The 23458-nt window shown below is 43.6% G+C and overlaps 1 protein-coding gene across 5 annotated transcripts in view; it reads right to left on the bottom strand.

The window, feature by feature from the left end:
- WDR59 (WD repeat domain 59) overlaps positions 1 to 23458 on the bottom strand; it is a 94270-nt gene that overhangs the window by 17941 nt on the left and 52871 nt on the right. For 3 of the 5 annotated variants that reach the window (XM_032324171.1, XM_032324176.1, XM_032324173.1), the window contains exons 15-21: positions 21229 to 21324; positions 20941 to 21097; positions 20391 to 20460; positions 11582 to 11735; positions 8096 to 8152; positions 2288 to 2421; positions 834 to 915 (exon numbers count right to left, since the gene is read on the bottom strand). In XM_032324171.1, coding sequence (XP_032180062.1) covers positions 834 to 915; positions 2288 to 2421; positions 8096 to 8152; positions 11582 to 11735; positions 20391 to 20460; positions 20941 to 21097; positions 21229 to 21324 — 750 coding nt within the window. Of the gene's footprint in view, positions 1 to 833; positions 916 to 2287; positions 2422 to 4431; positions 5870 to 8095; positions 8153 to 11581; positions 11736 to 20390; positions 20461 to 20940; positions 21098 to 21228; positions 21325 to 23458 lie in introns of those variants that run through there. The other 2 variants (XM_032324172.1, XM_032324177.1) reach the window with 2 other exon arrangements.

Raw genomic sequence — 23458 nt, forward strand, 5'->3', positions numbered from 1 at the left:
CCAGGAGCCCCTTAAAGATTTTATTTTTAAATAATCTTTACACCCAACATGAGGACTGAACTTAACAACCCCACGATCAAGAGTCATATGCTCTACTGACTGAGCCAGCCAGGCCCCTCCTTGAAATAAAACATTTAAAAAAAAAAAATTGGTTGACTTGAGAAATAGAGAGAGAGAAAGCACCAGCAGGAGAGGCAGAGGAAGAGGAGGAAGAAAATCTGAAGCAGATTCCATGTTGAACTCAGAGCCCAAAAGGGGGCTTGATCTCATGACCCTGAGATCACAACCTGAGCCGAAACCAAAAGTTAGATGCCCAACTGACTGTACCACCCAGGCACCCCTGAAACAAAGCATCTTTAAAAGCATGAAATCCCCAGAAAAACAGAATTGACAGTGCAAATGGCAAAGGCACAGATACCCACACTTACGTGTATAATAATCACCATGGTACCAGAGTAAATGAGAAATGTAATAAAAAAATTATCAGTATGTGCTTTAAGATCTTCTCAACTAAGCTCTAATAAGAAAAAGACCCAGAGTGGGGTGCTTGGCTGGCTCAGTTGGAAGAGCATGCAACTCTTAATCTCGGGGTCATGAGTTCAAGCCCCATACTGGGGGTAAGATTACTTAAATAAAAATTTTTTTAAGAAAGAGAGAAAACCCAAAGGATTTAGATAGAAAGCTACTCCAGCCCTGTAGTTGGGCAAAGAATATGGTAGAGAAATTGCAAAATAGGAAGCACTCCTTGAAAGGTCACTAAACCAAAATTATGAAGTGAAAATGATCAGCTCAAAAAGAAAACTCCAGATGGGCATGAGAAGGGATGTGCAAACCTGGACAAGGTCCTTCCTTCCAACAAGCAAGGCAGAAGTGGCATTCTTCTGGCATGTTTCTTGAATATCATTCACATTTAATCTGAAATGTAAAAAGAATTTAAAAGTTTCTTTCTGGTCTCACCTCCTAAATCAGTGACCCCTGATTTAACAAACTAAAAGTTGTCCCTTTCATTGTCACCCAAAACGTTTTGTCTCCTTTAGCCTTAAGCTTCACCCTTCAAGTCACATAATGGAGAAAAAGCTTACCTACAGTTCAGGCTGCAGGTTCGCGCCTGGGGAAGATGAAATTGTTCACCTCTCTAAAGTCAGGACGGGAAGCCAGCCCCGAACGATAATTTAGCAACGAGCTTTTCTGTGGATTTCCCCACACTTAAGGGTTGAATAAAAAGGAATTTAAATATGTGCAACACTGTGGTTTCTAACACAAAGAGTGGTGTGCTGTGTACATATTACAAAATAAACACTTTCTGTTATGTGTTCAGTTCAAGAACAAGGGTGACCACGGGGCAGCCTCTATGCGCCTGGCACTGGCCTCCCAACTCCCTTCAACCAAAGTGGCTCTGCTTTTAACTGTTTTATGTATCGGTATGGAAAGCAGAATTCTGAGGCTGTTTGCAAGATTTCTGTGCCTCCCCCCACCACACATCTAATATAATCCCTTCCTTTAATTACGGGTGATACCAGTGAATATTGATGGGCTATCACACCCAAGATTAGATTATTAATCCGTCCACTCTGAATGTGTTGAGAGATTATTTTAGGTGGGCCGGACCTAATCAGATGAGACCTTAGAAAGAATGTGAAGCATCAGAGAGAAACTCCTACTGGTCTCGAAGACGAAAATCACCGAGTTCTAGGCCTTCAAGGAAGTAAATTCCAGTAACAACCTGAATGAGCTTGGAAGAGGACTGTAAGCTCTAGATAAGACCACTACATGGCCACCTCTACAGTTTCAGTCTGGTGAGACATAGGCAAGGACCCGGCTAAAGCCATGCCTGGACCCTGACCCACGGAAACCCGAGACAGCAAATATATGTTAACTTAAGTTGCTAAGTTTGTGGTACCTTGTTATGCAGCAATAGAAAGCTCATATACTGGTCTCCTCCTAAAACTTCTGAAGAAAAGGTTCCAACCCTTACCTTTTTTTTTTTTTTTTTTTTTTTTTTAATTTAAGAGAAAGAGAGAGACACAGAGAGTGTGCGTGGTGGGGTGCGGGAAGGCAGAGGGGCAGGGAGAGGGAGACAGAAAATCTCAGGGAGGCTCCATGTCCAGCACGGAGCCTGACACAAGGCTTGAACTCACAACCCTGAGATCACAACCTGAACAGAAATCAAGAGCCGATCGCCTAACTGACTGAGCCACCCAAGCGCCCCAAAAGGTTTCCAAAACTTCAAGAAAAATAGAAAGGAAGCCACGTGGATTATGATGTGCGATAAGCACGGCAGACTTACATGTACAGTTCCCCCAGTGATTTGTGAACAGGAAGAAGGCACGCAGTGTCCTGGATGATAACTTTCCCGGCAGCCTTGATCGGTCGATTGCCAGAGTCTGACCCCTCACGCTTGCTTTTCCACCTCCTGGATTTCTGGGGGAGATGACGAGATATAACTAATGGGGACTCTGATGAATGGAAATCTACAGTTGCAGAGCACATCAGAGTTGGGTCATTGGTTATTTGCAGAGACTTTGCATTACATCATGCCCACAATTACATGAATCAGCATCTGTAGGAAATAAAAGGATGGCAGAGGGCATTGAGTTGTTGGTTCCAAAATCCTAACAGGAAAATATGCACCTACTGCAGGGCTACATACATTGTGCAGGTGCCCAAAAATAGATACCTTGGATCTAGAATTTAAAAAAAGAAAAGAAAAGAAAAGAAAAAGAACGAACAGCAGGTAAATAAGTTAGTAAAGACCACAAAATTGTGGAAGAAGAGCAACTTTTAAGGTTGGGATTAGCCTTAGGGTCAAAGTTCTTGCTTGAAACTAATCAAAGTCTTTTTTTTCTTCTCAGACAGCTTTAATAGGGTTTGTGGAAAATTTAATTCAGACACAGCAGTGTGGGCTCTGCAAACCTTAATCTGTGGCAGGCAGACCGAGAAACGGAGCAGCTCAAGGAGAATTACCCGGTTTTTCCTGGCAGACTTGAATTACTTCTAAAAGGGATCGTTTTAGAATGTCAAAAATACTTGAGCGGAGGTACCTGGGTGATGGACATGGAAGACCACGAGCAACTGGCCTATTTCCCCAGGGCACCCCCTACAAAGGAGCCCTGTGTGTGGGAAATGAGAGATGTCCTGGAAAGGGGGCATTATCAGGATAGCCCCATCTGGTATCCTCAAAATGACAAGCAGCTGCGGAAACAATATTTTACTTTATTTTATTGCTGGAAATTAAAAGGGGGCCCACCAAAGTGACTCAACTCAGGGGGGAGGTGACATACTTATTAACAAAGTGGCTAGGGAAGGGGTCTGCAATCAGGAGTCAGAAAACCAAGGTGTGTAGGTCTTATTACCACCTGTGCTGGTTCAGTGTGACCCTGGGCGAGCTCCTTATTTGCTATGAACTTAGTCTCATGTCATCCTCTTTGCTCGCTGAGAACTATGCCTCACGATGAGCTCCATTCCGATCTTGCAAGTTTAATAAGGTCACAGTGGAAAGGTGAGAGTGCAGACCGAAAACATGCAATTAAAAATTCTGTAATGATTATAAATGTATTATAAGCCTTCAGGAATTTAGATTAGACCATTCTTAGGTTACTCACAAATAACTGATTTTTTGCAAGTGATTTTTATACAACTGCTCTTCCATTCATGAGTCATGGTCTGTATTTAGTCGTTTCTGACCAGCGATGTCCGGTCTAATCCCCAAAGATGCCCAATGTATTTAGCTTCCTATGGGCTCCGTAAGTGTTATGGAACCGACTAGATCCAGGACACCTGGACTTGGATTGTGGTGGGTAAAGGTTGGCTGAGGATATAAACTGTTTATCTTAATTTGTAAATACATGTGCTACATTATCCATTTGGGACTCTGACCCAGTTGATCTTTGGCAGCAACTGAGTTTCTCTGTGATCTTGATTCATACACATCATTACTATCAATCTAAGAGAAGCCTCAGCTACTACGTCGAGCAGCCCTTTGATTCTCGATTTGTGCGGGCTAGTTTCTAAAGAATTATGTACCCACTCACAAAAATACTAGCTTTGGAGCCACAGATATCCTGACAAGGACGCAATACAGGGAGAATGGGCTGAACCGCCTGTCAGAACGGGCTGGAGCCAGGCGGCGTTAACCGACCCAAGACAGATGTCGCCCATGTGCGTGAGATCATTTGACGTGACTGGCTGGAGGCAGGGTACTTTTGTGGGCATCTACTGGGCAGTGATAGGAACAGCACAGTGTGGTGAACTGAAACAGGGAGGGTGTTAGGTACACAAACTTTTTTTATCCAGGTTTCAGGAGTTTAAAAATTCCAGGAAACAACACCCATAGGTCCCACATAATTGAATACCTCAAATGAGATTTAGGGTACTGGATTAAAAAAGTAAGAAAGAAACAAGAGGAAAAGATGGACACTAAAAAGATTCCACCTGGAATGGAGTATGATCCATCTCGTTGGTTTTCTGTGCTGGGTGGAAGGCGTCTAAAACACTGTTCCAGGCAGACACTCTGGCTCGTTGTTTATAAGAGAAAATGAGCGGCGTCCGAAGAACCGGCCACTTCACCACAGCTCCACGTAACTCTCCGTGGAAATAAATGGAGGCCTCATGAGGGATGGGGTCTGCTACCTTTCAGGCCACACAGAAAACCACCACAATTTCCTGTCTTTTTAAGCAAACTTAATGAAAACAGAATATTAAGGCCCATGTGCCAAAAGTGGTCCCTTCGCCTATAGACTAGCTCATTTAAAAATGTTTTTCCTAGCAGACGTGTGTTATTTCTGAAAGTGATCACTTCAGAAGGCCAAATGGACTTGAGCAGAAGGACCTGGGTAACACAGACCATGGAAGATCGTGAGCAACTGTCCCATCTCCCCACAGCCTCACCTTCAAATGGCCACAGAGGGTCCTCTGTGCAGGAAATGAGGGATGTCCTGGACGCAAGTCCAAGAGCATATATGTTTGACTTAGGCTTTACAGATTTGTCTGTTATTATGAACAACATGAGCTCCCGCTCTGGGATGTTCCCTCACTGCGAGTGTGGCCATCACCACAGCTCCCTGAAAGAGGGGCTGCTGCTTCCATTTGACAAATGACAATGTGAGTCTTACTTGAGGCCACACTCCTAAGAGCTGAGATTTGAACACAGGCTGTCAGGCTGCTCAAAGCCCATCCTTATTAACCTGCTCTTGAGTGCATGATTTTGGATTATAAAGAAAAAAAAGAAGCCCTAAGACTAAGCTACTTGTTACTATGTGAACTGTTTGGCCACCTTTAAATGCATCCATCTCTGCAGAGGAGATGAACATCCGATGGGAGTGAGGCCTGTCCGACACCCCAGGCTCTCCAGTTACTGCTCATTTCACTTCTCTGCCAAGTACCCCGAGCACCCTGAGCCGAGCCAGAGCCGCAGGCTAAACACCAGCAGAGACAAGAGGCGGCCATGGCTACTGGCTTCACATGGGGGCTCCCCGGGCTCAGCCCCAGATGCTATATTGCAGGCCAGGCTCAGACCCTCACTCTGTTTCATCCCCTTTCTGGGAGTGGGAGGGGTAGGCACATTCAGAGGGAAAAGAACAGAGTCCAAAGAGATGCCTTAGGACTCTTCCCTCTGCCCATCTGGGGTCCTTGGTTACAGAGATGGGGAGGAAAAAAACCCGCGTGAGTCAACAGGTACTTGATGAAAACGTCGACAGTGGTCTTGGACAACCTTCTGTGATTGCCCTTCACTGAACTATAGAAATCGTAGTCCGGATTTCCTGGGACTTGCCTGGCAACTTCTTGAGATGGCAGGCTTCTAGCTGGTTCCCCTGATCCGTTCTGATGTGCAGGCGATGTGCGGTGGGAACTCACTCAGTTGCCTCTGAGCCTGTAACAGGACATCTGCTGGCACTGGGGGGGGTCTGAGTACAGCTGCCGCCAGGCCTCAAACTATAAGAGCAATTATGGGACCGCACTGCACATTCATCTAATCCAGCAAGGAGCGAGTGCAAAACGTTATCAAAAATCTGTAAGGGGGGCGCCTGGGTGGCTCAGTGGGTTAAGCCGCTGCCTTCGGCTCGGGTCATGATCTCAGGGTCCTGGGATCGAGTCCCGCATCGGGCTCTCTGCTCAGCAGGGAGCCTGCTTCCTCCTCTCTCTCTCTGCCTCTCTGCCTACTTGTAATCTCTCTCTGTCAAATAAATAAATAAAATCTTTAAAAAAAAAAAAAATCTGTAAGGGGCCATAAAAAAGAGTCTCATTTTTTCTACTTAGTGGTTGGTGGTTTTTAAATAGGAAGTGCCACCCCTGCAGACTAGGGGAGTCACCCAGTATGCCAGGCTAGTGACCGTGTATCCTGGGGACGCAGATACAGTCAGTCTGCCTACGTACGTAAAGACACGCTCAGTCTCCGAGCAGATGTCAGAACCTTAGGTCCTCGCTGCTCCCAAAGGAGCACAGGTAACTTCCTTGCAGCAAAAAGGGTTCATATTCCATCCACACTTCCCCAAGACTTCTTCTTCCCTTACATCTTGCTGGTGATTGGAGGAATCCCTCATCTGTGCCACTGTCACGTGACAACATGCAGAGAACAGCGACACACCAGGCTGAGGTGTGGCCGAGCGTTCCAGGTGAGGGGAGGGCACTCTGCCTGACAGCCCCCGAAACCTCCCGCATGGCTCTAGTCCCACTCTGACGGGCTTCGAGGGGGGCGCTTTTCTGTGCAGTAGGCTCAGTCCCTCTGGGAGGCAACGGGCCCGCGTTTCTCTTAGGTCTTCTCAATGCCCCCATCCCAGAAAACACCCCTGCCCCACAGATTTCATAAGCAGGGATTGAGGAAGAGAGACAAAACGAGACAGACAATTATCACATGATGAGCACCAGAATACTCCTCTGAACATACCAAGAAGGCGTTCATGGACTCACAGGAAGGAGGACAGGGAGGAAAGGACTGGGAGAGGTGGGGGCGGGGGGAGGCATTGGTGCGAATAGCACTGAATGACAACCAATATAGCCAGCTTGCGACTGTACCACCAGTGTTACTGCTACAATCGGAGGCAACATCAATGCCAATAAATGGGTTAAATGTAAAACAGCCCAAGAATAAGCCACCAACTGCTTCGCAGCAACCCCACCAACAATGCATAATCAGCAGAGTGGGCAGTGAGTCAACGTGAGCTCCTATTTCAATAGCAGCAGGAGGAGAGACTTCTGGAAATCACCGGAAATCCAGCAGTCAGGTTGGCTGGGACAGGCTTTTGGAGGGATGGCGGCCACGACGGCCGCTCCACCTGCAAGCTGTCAGCAGCAGTGGTACGTGCTAGTCAGGGCTCCTGATTTCAACTGGTTTCGATATGAAAAGGCTATAAGGACTCTTCCCCCACCAATTTTTTTACACCGAATGAAATTTACACAAAAGGCGCAAGGCTGCCTTTCACAGCCCGAGGCCACCTTGGCACTAGTGAAACATGAAGGGGGTAGGAGAGGAAGACAGAAGAGGGGGGACGGCCAACGGGAATGAGGAAGAGAGAAAGAAAAGGAAGCGAGGAAGTCCACAGCAGAGGTTTCATTGCAGTGCAAAATACTGTTGGTAAGGGAAAAAAAAAATTGTTCCAGAAAGTTCCCGAAGGATTAAAGACTAGCTTATGCATCATGCCAATGAAGCAGGTGAGCACTTCCCTCTTTAAACTAGACCAAGACGATAAAAACAGAGAGACAAAATGGTGGAAGCCTCTTCTATCTTCCTCTGCTTCACCCCATGCCCAAGGTAGGCTTTTGAAAGCTCCAGGAAATGATACAAATACTCCAAATGAAATCAGGTGAGCAAAAGGCTTACAGTTGGGGTTCTTTGCAAGAAACCCAGTGTCTGGCTTCGTTTTCAAAGAAGCCCGTTCAGGATCCTTAACGGTCTCAGTCTTCGCCCATTGGAAACTGGATAAAACGAGGAGGAAGTCCTTGGGGCCTGACTCCCAGGAACGAAAAATTTATTGTGCTGGTCCTGAAAACCAGCCAGCCTGTCCCTCAGGTTCCTCAAAGCCAGGCAGGTGGCATTTTATTCTTGGGCCTTTGGGCAGACAGGATTAGTCAAGGAGAGCATTTGCACAGCGCACAGTACCGGGAAGTCGTTAATTGCTTGTATGGACCAACGTCGCCGGGCAGAGCGAGGAGACATCTGTGCGTGAAAACGTTACACCCAGGAGGAGGGAAGAAAAACACCAAGAAAATTAAAAGGGAAAAATATAGAATAAAATGAAAGCTTCCCACACATCTGATGGATTAAAAGGTACCACAATACACTGCAAAACTGGGTTTGCATGACTACCCATCCGAACTTAAACACAGCAGTATCTGAACGCCCTCACCGCCCTCCCGACCCATCACACTCCGAACCCAGCTTCCGTGTCCTCGTTCTTCAGCTCAAAATGCATTTCAAGATATAAGGAGGCTGAGCTCAAGCTTGGGATTCTCTAGGGAGGATGCCAGGGCAAGTCGAGAGATGGGTGGAGGGTCTCCCCTTTCCGTCAAGAGCATACGTATGTGTGAGAAGATTCTCTGTTTCTGGTGTGTGGTTTGGGGGGCACAGGGGAAACTGGGAGCCTTGACCTCAAGGCCACAGGTCTATTTTCGGAGTGATGGGTGAGCAAGCACCCACGGGAAATGGAGAGAAAGAGGGAGCAAGGCTGAAGAGCCGCCCTCCCGAGGGCGCTCACTAATGGCATGAGTGCGAAACTGGGGCGGAAAAGCACTGTCGATGGAAATCAGAAATTATTCTATTAACTTCCAGACCGCCTCAGTTATTTACATTAGAGCTATTTTAGCGACATAAACTGAAGCATGGGTGGAGGTTGCAAAATTTTAGAAATGTTTATAGGCCAAGGCCTAAATGTTTATCACAAGTTCTGGGTCCTCTGATTTGCCCTAAGACTAAACAATATTTCATCAACTATTAATAGTTGGTCCAGTTACCAGATGAATGTTAGCATCTCTCTGGGCTTTCTAACTTCCTGTGAAATTTGATAGTTGGCTTTGGTTGTTGATTTTTTTTTTAGGTCTCTCACATTTTTTTAATATTTAGGAACGAACCTTGGAATTCCATCCAGAGAACATTTGGGTGAATATAATAATATGACCTAAGTAGGGCAGGTTAAAAACACATAAAAACAAGAGAAACAAACAGTAAAATCCCCAGTGGGTCCATAAAGCTTCTTATAATCTCCAAAACACTCTATAATTACTTCATGCTTTACTTTACATGCTATACTTTAATGCAGTTATATTCTTTTTCCTTTACTCTTACTCATTTAATGATCTCAAGGGTAGAGATCTGAAAGAGAATAAAAATATGTAGGGGGAAAACGGGGGCTGAAAATAAAGACTTAAGCACAAAGAAATGTAGTAATCTAGAATCATTTTGAGAACAAAAGTAATGAAAGTGGTATTATTTGACATGTCAAACTAGATACCTGAGGATAAAAAAATACTCCTCGAGGGATAAAACTCTATCGACCTCGAAAAGGAAGGAAGATCGTCTCTGTAAGATATCACGGCCATGCCTCATTTCCCTCCCCCAGGCCCCGCCTTCGGCCCCATGTAATGGGACGGACATGAACCAGGCTCAAGGAGAGATGAATTTCATTTCAGATTCATCACAAAATGACTCACTCGTTTAACTGCTTATGAGGTTGAACCACATGAAACTTTTTGAGGTTAAAACCAGTCAAGTATCAGTAATTTCATAGGATTTCACCGAATTACTGTATGTTACCCACTGAGATGTGCTTCCCTCCCCCAGAGCTTCTAGGGTTCTTACAATGTTCTATTTCTTGGCCTGTGTGACTGTTAATTCACTGAATTATATGCTTATGATCTGTGAACTTTTCTGTATGTATATCACACAGAAATGCAAACGTTTCATATAAAATTACCATTAGTGACTACCCGTATTTTATATGGTCAGTCTCTGAAATACAACGTCAAGATCACTTACTATACTAGGTCATCCTAAGGGACTATCATAGCCTGTGGAGAAGCTGTATACTGGGAGTCATCCCAAAGTGAAGTATCACAGTCTTTCCCCTCCTCCCCAGCAGATCCTGTCTGGTAAAAGGTAACTATCTATGTGCTTTTGGTCCCTCTTTATAATTATGGTGTTTATGGCAGACCATGAAAAACATGAATATAAGGCTGTACAAATGTTTTGGCATTAGGAGAGGTCCCACCATGGAACGGGAGTTATTTTGACTAAGGCGTGGCCTTTCTGCACTGTCAGAGTCAAAACGCTAGTCCACCTCTTTTCCCAATCCAAACCCAAGCACAAGTAACACATGACATGACTCAGAGGAGGATTCAGACCTAGCTCTTGGCTAAAAGATCTCCTCAGCCTGGCCCTGATGCTGAAGAAAATTCCCCATTTACCCAACCACGAGTTTGTTTGACTGTTATGTCAATAAAATGCCTGCTAGCTTGCTTAGAGGGAAGAAAACCTAAGAATTTTTAATGTAAAGGACTTGGGAAGATATAGGTGTTCCAGTAAGGTCAGGGACAGCCAGAGGGGCACAATTCCACCAGAGAGGTGAAGGGGCCTACAGAACGGCAATAATCACTGTCTCCATTCAACGGAGTGGTCTTGTCCAAGGTTGGTCCACCTCAATCAGCTCCGGCTGTCCATTTCAGTCGCATACAAACTCTAAGACTCGACAAGTCAGAGGTGGCCACCTACCAGTGTGGACCAAGGCCAGACAATACATTGCAATCAACGTGCAGGCACCTCTGACACTAGCTGGAAATTGGGTTTTTATTTAAAATAACTCAAATTTCTAAAAAACACATTCCATCTATAGTCAATCCATCATTTCCCAATTAGTTGGGGACAGAAACAAAGAATTCCTAAGGACTGAGCTGGTTAATAACTCAGTGGTAGCTCTGTTTAAAACATCATTGTCAGTTAAAAGCCAGTTTAAACCAGCCTCTCAGTCTGACAACACAGAGAGAGTTCTTAGCATTCCTACGCTCTGCCAACCTTCTCTACATTATCGTCACCAAAGGCTTCTGACAGCTAAATAGCTACATTAGGGATGACGAGTTCTTGAAGAACCCAGGAACACAAGGATGGGCTCAGGGGATTTTCATATAAACTTATCTGTTCAGATGGGCACTCTGGCGCAGACAGTAAAAGCATAAGACCCCTCACAGATCAACTTTAAAACTTCTCACCGCTGTGACGTTCTAAATATCTTGAGATCTCAAGCCTTCAGAAGCTTCCCTTAATTTGCGGACAAACAATAAGAACACTAAGGAAGATCTGCAGGTTAATAATTCTACCTGAAACAATGGGAATCACCTTAACAAATGGGGTAACGGGATAGGGTTAAATGGGGAGTGAAGAATATGGATTATAACAGAACCAACTCACCCCTCCACACACAATTCACAATAGTTAAAATCAACTGTAAGGAACAAAGCAAAGGTCCTTCTTGAACAAACCAATTTTGGAAGTTGAAGGCTAAGGTGGATTACTAACTTTGCTGTGCATAGCAGGCAGGGAGACAAAAAACAAGAATCCAGTCGGAATTAGAATCATAGACCACGGCCTGCTGCTTACCCGCTCCTTGTAGTAGAAGGAGCTGATGGAGACCTGCTCCTTCTCACTGCGAGTGGGGCTCCCACTGTATAAACGAAGGTTCCCAGGGGCTTCTGTGCGGATCTTCATGGGCGCAATCAAGCCAGTATGATAAGCAGACAAGGCTGACAGAGACCTGTGGTTGAAAATGCAGAATTATCCATACTGGCGACAGTCTTCCCATATTTCCAAGTAGTGTTACTCTTAAGCACATGATGAAACCAAGAGAAAATATGGGTAAAATGGGGAAAAAAAAAAAAAAAAGAAAAAGACCAAAATGAACTTACAAAACAAAACAAAACAAAAATGCTTTGTCTGCTAAAGCAGAGAATACTTCCAATTGTATACATAGACAATTCAAGAAAATCAGCAAATTAGTAGAGCAAATAAGTGAATTTAAATAGGAGGCCAATCTATAAAAATCTACTTATTTCTATACATTAGAAACAAACATTTGGAAATAAACATTAAAAATTTTTCATTTACAATAGCATCAAATACCTAGAAACAAATTTAATTTAAAAATGTGCATTGAAAATATAAAATATTGCTGAGAAATTAAAGAAAACCCAAACCAATAGAGACATATATGATGTTAGTGGATTGGAAGTTTCCATTATTATTGTAAAGGTGTCCATTTTCTCCAAATTGATCTACAGAGTCAACACATTTCCAATTAAAATATGAATAGGCTTTTTTCTGTAGAAACCAATAAGCCATTTCATATTTTTATAAGACTACAAAAGACTTGGAGTAAGCAAGCAATCCTGAAGAATAATAAAGTTGGAGGACACACCTTTGCAAACATGAAGACTTACTATATAAAAGCTACATTAAGAGTATAATGTTAGAGGCGCCTGGGTGGCTCAGTGGGTTAAGCCTCTGCCTTCGGCTCAGGTCATGATCCCGGGGTCCTGGGATCGAGCCCCGTATCGGGCTCTCTGCTCAGCAGGGAGCCTGCTTCCCTCTCTCTCTCTGCCTGACTCTCTGCCTACTGTGATCTCTGTCAAATAAATAAATAAAATCTTAAAAAAAAAAAAAAAGAAAAGAGAGAGTATAATGTTAGGGGCACCTGGGCGGCTCAGTCATTAAGCGACTGCCTTCAGCTCAGGTAATGATCCCAGGGTCCTGGGATCAAGCCCTTCATCAAGCTCCTTGCTGGGCGGGAAGCCTGCTTTCCCTCCCCCACTCCCCCTGCTTGTGTTCATGTTCTTGCTGTGTCTCTCTCTCTGTCAAAGAAATAAATTAAATCTTTTAAAAAAACGTTTTTTTAAAGTATAGTGTTAGATAGCATCCAACAGTACATTGAAAAGATTATTCACCACAACCAAGTGGAATTTATTCATGGGATGCAAGGTTGGTTCAACACTCCCAAGTCAACCAATGTTAATCAATGCATTAATAAAAGAAAGGACAAGAACCATATGATCCTCTCAGTAGATGCAGAAAAAGCATTTGACAAAGTACAGCATTCTTTCTTGATTAAAACCCTTCACAGAGTAGGGACAGAGGGTACATACCTCAGTATCATAAAAGCCATCTACGAAAAAACCACAGCAAGTATCATTCTCAATGGTAAAAAACTAAGAGCTTTCCCCTAAGGTCAGAACATGGCAGGGATGTCCACTCTCACCACTGCTATTCAACATAGTACTAGAAGTCCTAGCCTCAGCAATCAGACAACAAAAAGAAATAAAAGGCATCTGAATCAGCAAAGAAGTCAAACTCTTACTCTTTGCAGATGATATGATACTTCATGTGGAAAACCCAAGACTCCACCCCAAAACTGCTAGAACTCATACAGGTATTCAGCAAAGTGGCAGGATATGAAATTGATGCACAGATACCAGTTGCATTTCTATACACCAACAATGAGACAGAAGAAGGAAAAATTAAGGAGTCGATCCCATTTACAATTGCACCAAATATTTTAAGATACCTAGGAATAAACCTAACCGAAGGGGCAAAGGACCTGTACTCAGAAAACTATAAAGTACCTAGGAAAGAAATTGAGGAAGGTACAAAGAAATGGGAAAATGTTCCCATACTTGTGGATTAGAAGCATAAATATTGTTAAAATGTCCATCCTACCTAGAGCAATCTACACATTCAAAGCTATCCCTATCAAAATACTATCAACTTTTTTCACAGAGCAGGAACAAACCATCCTAAAATTTGTATGAAACCAGAAAGACCCCAAATAGCCAGAGCAATGTTGAAAAAAAAACCAAAACTGGTGGCATCACAATGCCAGACCCCAAGATCTATTTCAAAGCTGTAATCGAAAGAGTACTGTACTGGCACAAAAACAGACACATAGGTCAATGGAACAGAAGAGAGAGACCAGAAATGGACCCTCAACTCTATGGTCAACTCATCTTCAACAAAGCAGGAAAGAATGTCCAATGAAAAAAGCCTCTTCAACAAAAGGTGTTGGGAAAATTGGAGAGCCTCATACAGAAGAATGAAACTGGACCATTTCCTTATACCACACACACAATAGACTAAAAATGGATGAAAGGCCTCAATGTGAGACAGGAACCCTTCTCAAATCCTTGAGAAGAACACAGGCAGCAACCTCTTCGACCTCAGCTGCAGCAACTTCTTCCTAGACACACCGCCAAAGGCAAGGGAAGCAAAGGCAAAAATGGACTATTGAGGCTTCATCAAGATAAAAAGCTTTTGCACAGCAAAGAAAACTGTCAACAAAACCAAAAGACAAGGGACAGAATGGGAGAAGATACTTGCAAATGACATATCAGATAAAGGGCTAGTATCCAAAATCTATAAAGAATTTGTCAAACTCAACACCCAAAACACCTTGATTTAATCCAGTCAAGAAATAGGCAGGAGACATGAACAGAACTTTATGCAAAGAAGACATACAAATGGCCAACAGACACATGCAAAAGGGCTCAACGTCACTCAGCATCAGGGAAATACAAATCAAAACCACAATGAGATACTACCTCACACCAGTCAGAATGGCTAAAATTAACTGTTCAGGAAACAACAAATGTTGGCAAGGATGCAGAGAAAGGGGAACCCTCCTACACTGTTGGTGGGAATGCTAGCTGGTACAGCCACGCTGGAAAACAGTATGGAGGTTCCTTGAAAAGTTGAAAATAGAGCTGCCCTAGGACCCAGCAATTGCACTACTGGGAATTTACCTGAAAGATACAAATGTAGGGATATGAAAGGGGCACCTGCACCACAATGTTTACAGCAGCAATGTCCACAACAGTTAAACTATGGAAAGAGCCCAGATGTCCATCAACAGATGAATGGATAAAGAAGATTGTATATACACAATGGAATATTATGCAGCCATCACTAAATGAAATCTTGCCATTTGCAACAACGTGGATGGAACTAGAGAGTATTATGCTAAGCAAAGTAACTCAATCAGGGAAAGAAAATTATCATATGATTTCACTGATGGAATCTGAGAAACAAGGCAGAGGATCATAGGGGAAGAGAGGAAAAAATGAAACAAGAGGAAATGAGAGAGGGACACAAACTTATATTAAGAGACTCCTAAACTCAGGATGCCTGGGTGGCTTAGTTGGCTGGGCATCTGCTTTCAGCTCAGGTCACAATCCAGAGTCCTGGGATCAAGTCCTGCATCAGGCTCCCTGCTCGGTGGGAAGCCTGCTTCTCCCTCTGCCTGCTCTACCTGCCTTCCTCCTGCTTGTGCTCTCTCTCTCTCTGTGACAAATAAATAAAAATCTTTATGAAAAAAAGAAGAGAGAGAGAGAGACTCCTAATCTCAGGAAACAAACTGAGGGTTGCTGGAGTGGAGGGCGATGGGAGGGATCGGGTAGCCGGCAGATGGACACTGGGGAAGGGTATGTGCTATGGTGAGCGCTGTGAATTGTGTAAGACTGATGAATCACAGACCTGTACTCCTGAAACAAATAATACATTATATGTTAATTAAAAAAGGGGGGGGCAGTGTTGGCATACAGAAAAATATAGATCAAAGAGGAAAAATAACAGACTCCAGAAACAGACCCACAAACAGGGTCAACTGATTTTCAACAATGATATCAAATGCAATTTTATTTAAAAGATTTTATGTACTTATTTGAGAGAGAGAAAGTACAAGTGAGGGAAGGGGCAAAAGGGGAGGGAAAAGCAGATTCCCCACCAAGCAGGGAGCTCAACACAGGGCTTAATCCCGGGACCCCAGGATCGTAGCCTGAACAAAAGGCGGAGGCTTAACCAACTGAGCCACCAGGCATCCTAATGAAATTTATTTATTTATTTATTTGACAGAGAGAGAGATCACAAGTAGGCAGAGAGGCAGGCAGAGAGAGAGAGGGGGGAAAACAGGATGCCCTGCTGAGCAGAAAGCCTGATGTGGGGCTCGATCCCAGGACCCTGAGATCATGACCTGAGCTGAAGGCAGAGGCTTAACCAACTGAGCCACCCAGGCACCCCTAATGCAATTTTTTTTAATCAATGCAAATTCAATGAGAAAATTCCATTTTTTTCCTTAAATGGTGCTGGAATAATTATATATCTCAACTGAAAAAAGTGAACTTTGGCCCCTACTCACATAATAGACAAAAATTAATTTGAGATAGACTATAGGCTTTAAATAAGGGATCTAAAACTATAAATTTTTAAAAGAAATTGGAAGAATATTTTTGTGACCTTGGGTAGGCTAAGTTTTTTTTTCTAGAACACAAAAGCACTAATCATAGAATTTTTTAGGTGACAGACTAGACTTCATCAAAACTAAAAACTTCTTGGGGCACCTGGGTGGCTCAGTGGGTTAAAGCCTCTGCCTTCAGCTCAGGTCATGATCTCAGGGTCCTGGGATGGAGCCCCACATCGGTTCTCTGCTCAGCAGGGAGCCTGTTTCCTCCTCTCTCTGCCTGCCTCTCTGCCTGCTTGTGATCTCTGTCTGTCAAATAAATAAATAAAATCTTAAAAAAAAAAAAAACTAAAAACTTCTTGTTTACTAAAAATAATTAGGGAAGGAGAAAGATAAGCCACAGACTCAGGGAAAATTAACACATACTTCTAGTAAAGGATATACAACCAGAATAAAGTATTACCACAATAGGGCACCTGGGTGGCTCAGTGGGTTAAGCTTCTGCCTTCTGCTCAGGTCATGGTCTCAGGGTCCTGGGATCGAGCATTGAGCTCTCTGCTCAGCAGGTAGCCTGCTTCCCTGTCTCTCTCTGCCTGCCTCTCTGCCTACTTGAGAATTCTCTGTCAAATAAATAATTCTTTAAAAAAAATTAACACAAATAAGTAATAAGAAAAATAGTCCGAAAGAAATGGGCAAAATACTTGAACAGGCATATCACAAAAGAAACCCAAATGTTCAATGAGCACACAAAAGCTGCGCAACATCACTAGCCATCACCTTGATGAGATACTGCGCACCTACCACAATGGCTAAAGTTGAAAAGACTGAAAACACCAAATTTTTGAGAGAATGTAGAGCAACCATGTGGTAATTTTTATTTTATCAGGCCCCAAACTGGAAATAACCCAGATATCCCTCAAGAAGAGAATGATAAATAAAATGCATTATTTCATACAATGGAACCACTGACGTATATAGCTATATGGATCCATTTCAAAAACATTAAGTTGGGGGCGCCTGGGTGTCTCAGTTGGTTAAGCAGCTGCCTTCAGCTCAGTCATGATCTCAGAGTCCTAGGACTGAGTCCCACATCAGGGCTCCCTGCTCAGCGGGGAGTCTGCTCCTCCCTCTCCCATTGCCCCCGCCCCCCACTCATTCCCTCTCTCTCAAATAAATACATAAAATCTTTAAGAAATTTTTAAAAAACAGGGACGCCTGGGTGGCTCAGTTGGTTGGACGACTGCCTTCGGCTCAGGTCATGATCCCGGAGTCCCGGGATCGAGTCCCGCATCAGTCTCCCAGCTCCATGGGGAGTCTGCTTCTCTCTCTGACCTTCTCCTCGCTCATGTTCTCTCTCACTGTCTCTCTCTCAAATAAATAAATAAATAATCTTTAAAAAAAAAAAAAAAAATTTTTAAAAAACAGGGATGCCTGGGTGGCTCAGTCGGTTGGGTGGCTGCCCTCGGCTCGGGTCACGATCCTGGCATCCTGGGATCGAGTCCCGAATCGGGATCCTTGCTTCGCAGGGAATCTGCTTCTCCCTCTGCCTCTGCCTGCCACTCTGCCTGCCTGTGCTCGCTCTATCTCTCTGACAAATAATTACATTAAAAATCTTTTAAAAAAAATTTTTTTAAAAACAAAAACAGTAAGTTGAACAAAATAGGTGAGACACCAAATAGCACATGCTGCATGACGTTCTACTTAGATGAAGTTCAAGCACAGGCAAAACTAGAACTACAGTGATGGACGTCACAAGACAGGTTTCGTCTGCGTGGAAGGACAAGGGAAACTGGGCTCTGTATCCTGGTCTGGGTGCTGGTCATCAAGGCATGCAATTCACATTTGTGTACTGTAAACGAGACCTCAGTAAAATGCTGTTCCAAAGTCCAGATACTCATCTTCTGGTTTCCCTTTGAGAGTAGGTGGTTGATTTTTAGTACAATGTTTAAAATAAGAAACCCAAAGCAATGTACGGGGTCTCTGACATGTAACTCCCCAGTCCTGTCCACCAAGGTCTCGTCTGCCTGGGTTACTGCAGAGAATGGCAGACTCTCAGGAAAGCAGGAGGTGAATCTTCTCTCTTTCCTATAAATATGCTGATTCTATTCCAACCAGCACACCCAGGTGTTTGCACCGGGAGGGCTTCCGTGTTATCCTGGTTGCTACACTGCAGAACCAGAAGTCTACATATGCAACTGGTAATATTTAAGCTTAAAAAAACAGTGGTAGGGGCGCCTGGGTGGCTCAGTGGGTTAAAGCCTCTGCCTTCGGCTCGGGTCATAGTCCCAGGATCCTGGGATCCGGCCCCGTATCGGGCTCTCTGCTCAGCGGGGAGCCTGCTTCCTCCTCTCTCTCTGCCTGCCTCTCTGCCTACTTGTAATCTCTGTCAGATAGATAAATAAAATCTCTTAAAAAATAAAAAAAATAAAAAATAAAATAAAATAAGATAAAAAACTAGTGGTATGGGCAGGGGGGCTGCGTGTGTGTGGAGACAAGAGTATGTACCCAAACTTCCCACTCAATTTTGCTACACATTTAAAACTGTTCTAAAACATAAAGTTGATTAATGAAGAAAAAACACCCTTTACAATATGCCCCAGCAATTCCTCTCCTAGATATGTACCTGAGAAAAATGAAAATCTAGGCCCTCACAAAAATTTGCATACAAATGCTCCTAGCAGCATCATTCATAATCGCGAGGACGTGGAAATAACCCAAATGGCTATCGACTGATGAATAAAGAAAGAAAAGGTGGCATATATGTATGATAGAATATTATATGGCAATAAAAAGAAAGGAGGTTCTGATATGTGCTACATGTGTGAGCCCTGAAAACAAAACACCAAGTGAAAGAAGCCTGTCACAAAGGGCCACGTAACTATATGATTCTATTTATATAAAATGCCCAGAATAGGCAAATTTACGTGCAGCCATCACTACAGTCAATTCTACAACATTTTTAATGACCCCTAAAGGAAACTGTATCCCCCAACCTGGCAACACTCCCAGGTACCCCATTCCTCCAGGGTTGGGCAAACACTATCTACCTTCTGTCTCTGTCTGTGAATATACAACAATTATTTTAAATGGGTCAGCTATATCCTGTGTGAATTATATCTCAATAAAACAGTATAAACATAAACAAATACATGAACACACACACACACACACACACCCCAACAACCTAAGTAGTAATAATAGGAAACACAGAGCAACATGCCAGCCATTGTTCTAAATGCTTCTCAGGGATTTACACATTTAATCTTCCCAGCAACTGAAGGAGGCAGGTGCCAGGATCATCCCCAAGTTATTGTTGAGGAAACTCAAGCCCAGTTTAGTAATTTGCCTAAGGTCACAGAGCAGCAGGGCCAACATGAGGCCCCAGGGGCTTGGCCCACATTCCCATAGATTGCCTCTTAAAAAGAGACCAAAACAAATAAACCAAAAACCCCACACAGAAAAATAACGGAGACCAGACAGAAAGCATGTTGAAATGCTAACAGTGACTCGCCAAGGAAAAGGAGAGCTTTCAAATTTTAATTTAAAACTTCCATATTGTGAGTTTTTCCAACCACTTAATGTCATTTTTAAAATAATTTAACATGTTTCAGTAATGTTAGGAGTGCCATATTGGCGCCGTGGACCAGCAGATGATCTTTTTCATTACTTTTTTATTTTTATTCAATGTTCAAGTGATATTTTAGCAATAGGGGAAAAGCACATTAAAGAAGAATTTGCCTTGTGTTGACAACAGCTTTTTTTTTTTTTTTAAGATTTTATTTATTCATTTGACAGACAGAGATCACAAGTAGACAGAGAGGCAGGCCGAGAGAGAGGGGAAGGGAAGCAGGCTCCCTCCTCAGCAGAGAGCCTGATGCGGGACTCGATCCCAGCACCCTGGGACCATGACCTGAGCTGAAGGCATAGGCTTTAACCCACTGAGCCACCCAGGTGCCCTGACAACAGCTTTTATCAAACTACTTCTGATGGTTTGGTAGTAACTGGACCTCCCAAATCTTAGCTTAGTGGCAATTTCATGAACCTCATCTTTCTTGAATAAATCTTATAGTGGGTATTTACTGAAGAACTAAAAGCATCTGTCCAAAGACAAACTCAGTGCACATTCTCAGACGTCTGCCCACTTACGGCCCCGTGAACACAGTGGACATCTGCATCTCTCAGGCTCACCTAGGAGTAGGTTCTGTTGGAGACACTGCTCGATGCATCGTCATTGGCCTTGTGAAATACACCAGATACCCTGACAAAGGAGACACCACATGTGCACATCAAGGTCAATGAGCTGCACGTGGGAAATCCTAAGGCAGCCCTGGTCAGCCCTGACTGTAGCCATACATAACAAGGACGAGGGTCAGAATCGCTAGAATCCAGGAGGGATGGATTGTGTGTGGCATGGAAAAAATCTTCCCAGATACTTTATATCTGTATATAAACACAGGACAGGGTCCTGTCCTGTGTTGAGAATCAGGGATCTGAATAAGACTCAAGTTCATGCTCATGAGAATGCAAAAAATTAAAACGGTAATTCGGTTGAACACTCTTATGAGGTGTCTGCAGAAGTTAATTTGGCATCAGACCATTTAACACTACAGCAGAGTTCCCAGGAAACAAAACCAAATGACAATTTCCTGATTTTTCTGAGATTTCTTTATAGACTACAGGACACTCTGGGCTTCTTGCTCTCAAAATCTAGAATCAGAGAACCAAAAAAGAGACCCACCTGCTCCGCAGAACCTGGCCCCCGAGGTCCTAGGGAAGGGAATATTGGCATCCTGGTACGACCCGTAGGCAGTGGTCACCCGGGCAAACGTTGGTAAGGGTGGAGGGACGGAGTTTGGGAGTGCAAAGGGGTTGCTGGAAGTGCTGTCTTCTTGGTTCTGAAATTTAAAAATTAACAGACTAAAACCCCCAAGCTGTCTTAAAGCTGACTTACAAAATACGGATACATTAGTTTGGGAGGAAGAAACAAAACGGAACATCAAAGCAGAGGTTGGTAGGAGAATCCCACCACGAAAGACTCCAGGCAGGAGACGAGCTGGCGCAGGCAGGGCTCCAAACAACTCTGGTTTCGTTTCACTTTTTGCAGAGAAGTGTCTTTCAGGATCTAGAAAAGGCACGAAACACAGTCAAGAATAGCAACGTTCCTTCTCCTGATTCACTTTTATTCTTCAAAGCAGTGGGAAGTCGTGAAGATGCAGGGAGACGGGAGCGTGGCTGTGTCTGAGGCTTCCAATGAGGCATCCACCCTCCCACCTCCTCTAGAGGCTCACAGAGCAGATTCGAGAAGCTCTCTCCTTAGCCAGGGCAGGCATGGCTTGAGCGAACACATTCTTTTTTTTTTTTTTTTCTGAGAGAACACATTCTTTCCTGTGAATTCTACTCCTTTCCTCTCCTTCCAGCTGAACCCCCACCCCCTCATGAAAATCTCAGGATCCTAGACGTAATACCCAATACAAGCCAGGGTGAACAGATTTCACTTCAGTGGAAATCACAACGTATCTTTTTTTTTTTTTGCTTCTTTAAAAACACAAATCCTAACATTTTAAAGCACATGCTATAGACATAAACCAACATACATACTGAAGACAGGCGTGTTAACTGGGCTTGTGGGTTGCACTACAGAAGTCATTACCCACGGGGGCTACACAGCATGTGAAGAGAGGTTAAGTCTGAACTGAGATGTGCTGGGGGGTCTGGGTGGCTCAGTCAGTTAAGCATCTGGCATCAGCCCAAGTCATGATCTCGGGGTCCTGGAACTAAGCTCAGCTTCAGGCTCCCTCTGCTGCCCTCCTTGCTTGTTCTCTCTCTCTCAAATAAATAAAATCTTTAAAAAAAAAAAAAAAAAAAAAAGAAAGGCCCAATGTCAGCTGCTAGGCATGCTGAATTAAGATGTGCTGTAAGTGTAAAATTCATACCAAGTGTTGAAGATTTAGTACCAAAAAAAATGATGCAAACTCTTGCAATAATTTTTATATGGATTACATGTTGAGATGAGAATACTTAGCATATACTGGATTAACTAAAAATATTACTGAAATTAATTTACCTGCCTTCAATTTTTCTTTTTTTAGTGTGGATACTAGAAAATTTTAAATTATGTGTAGCCTGCATTCTATTTTTATTGGATGGCACTGAATTAGACCTTTAAAGATACCTCTTAATCCTATCATTTTTATAACAATAGCAACATCTATGTTTTTTGTATGTGCAAATAAGACAATGAAATATTCAAATTCCGAGTAGACAAACAAAAAAACAGACTCATAACTCTAGAGAACAAACAGATGATTACCAGAGGGGAGGAGGGTGGGGATAATAGGTGAAACAGGTACTGGGGATTAAGGGGTGCCCTTGTGATGAGCCCTGAGTAATGTACAGAATTGCTGAGTCACTATATTGTATACCTGACACTAATCTAACACTACATGTTAATTATACTTGGATAAAAAAAAAATTTCCAAGCACAAAATGTACCTATATAACAAAATCAAAGTAGCATTTGAGAGATCCTTACACCCCTCGAAAAATTTCTTGGTCACGTATCTCCCTCCAGGAAGATGGGTCAAGTGTCTATGATAGAAACGAGGCAAAGGCTGAATAGCGTTTGGGTCATCTTGGTTTGTCAGGACATTTCAGTTACTTCACTCATGATGCTGCTCAAACTGAAAAAGGTGTACCATGCCCAGCTCGTGGGGCATTTTTTTTTTTTTACGATTTTATTTATTTATTTGATAGACAGAGATCACAAGTAGGCAGAGGCAGGCAGAGAGAAGAGGGGGGAAGCAGGCTCCCTGCTGAGCAAGGAGTCTGATGTGGGGCTCGATCCCAGGACCCTGGGATCATGACCTGAGCCAAAGGCAAAGGCTATAATCCGCTGAGCCACCCAGGTGCCCCTTGTGGGGCATTTTTTTTTTTTAATCTATTTATTTGATAGAGAGAGATCACAAGTAGGCAGAGAGGCAGGCAGAGAGAGAGGGGGAAGCAGGCTCCCTGCTGAGCAGAGAGCCCGATGCGGGGCTCGATCCCAGGACCCTGAGATCATGACCTGAGCCGAAGGCAGAGGCTTAAACCACTGAGCCACCCAGGCACCCGCCTTGTGGGGCATTTTTAATAGATATTCTACCTTATCAGCTCTGCACAAAAAGCAACTTTCTGAGTCCACAGGAGCAAGGACCAGATGCCAGGCTATCCCACCACCATTCAGGCACTGCCATCCCTTTAGACACCTCACCTGGAGA

Source organism: Mustela erminea, chromosome 19 (assembly GCF_009829155.1).
Source record: "Mustela erminea isolate mMusErm1 chromosome 19, mMusErm1.Pri, whole genome shotgun sequence".
Classification (NCBI taxonomy): domain Eukaryota; kingdom Metazoa; phylum Chordata; class Mammalia; order Carnivora; family Mustelidae; genus Mustela; species Mustela erminea.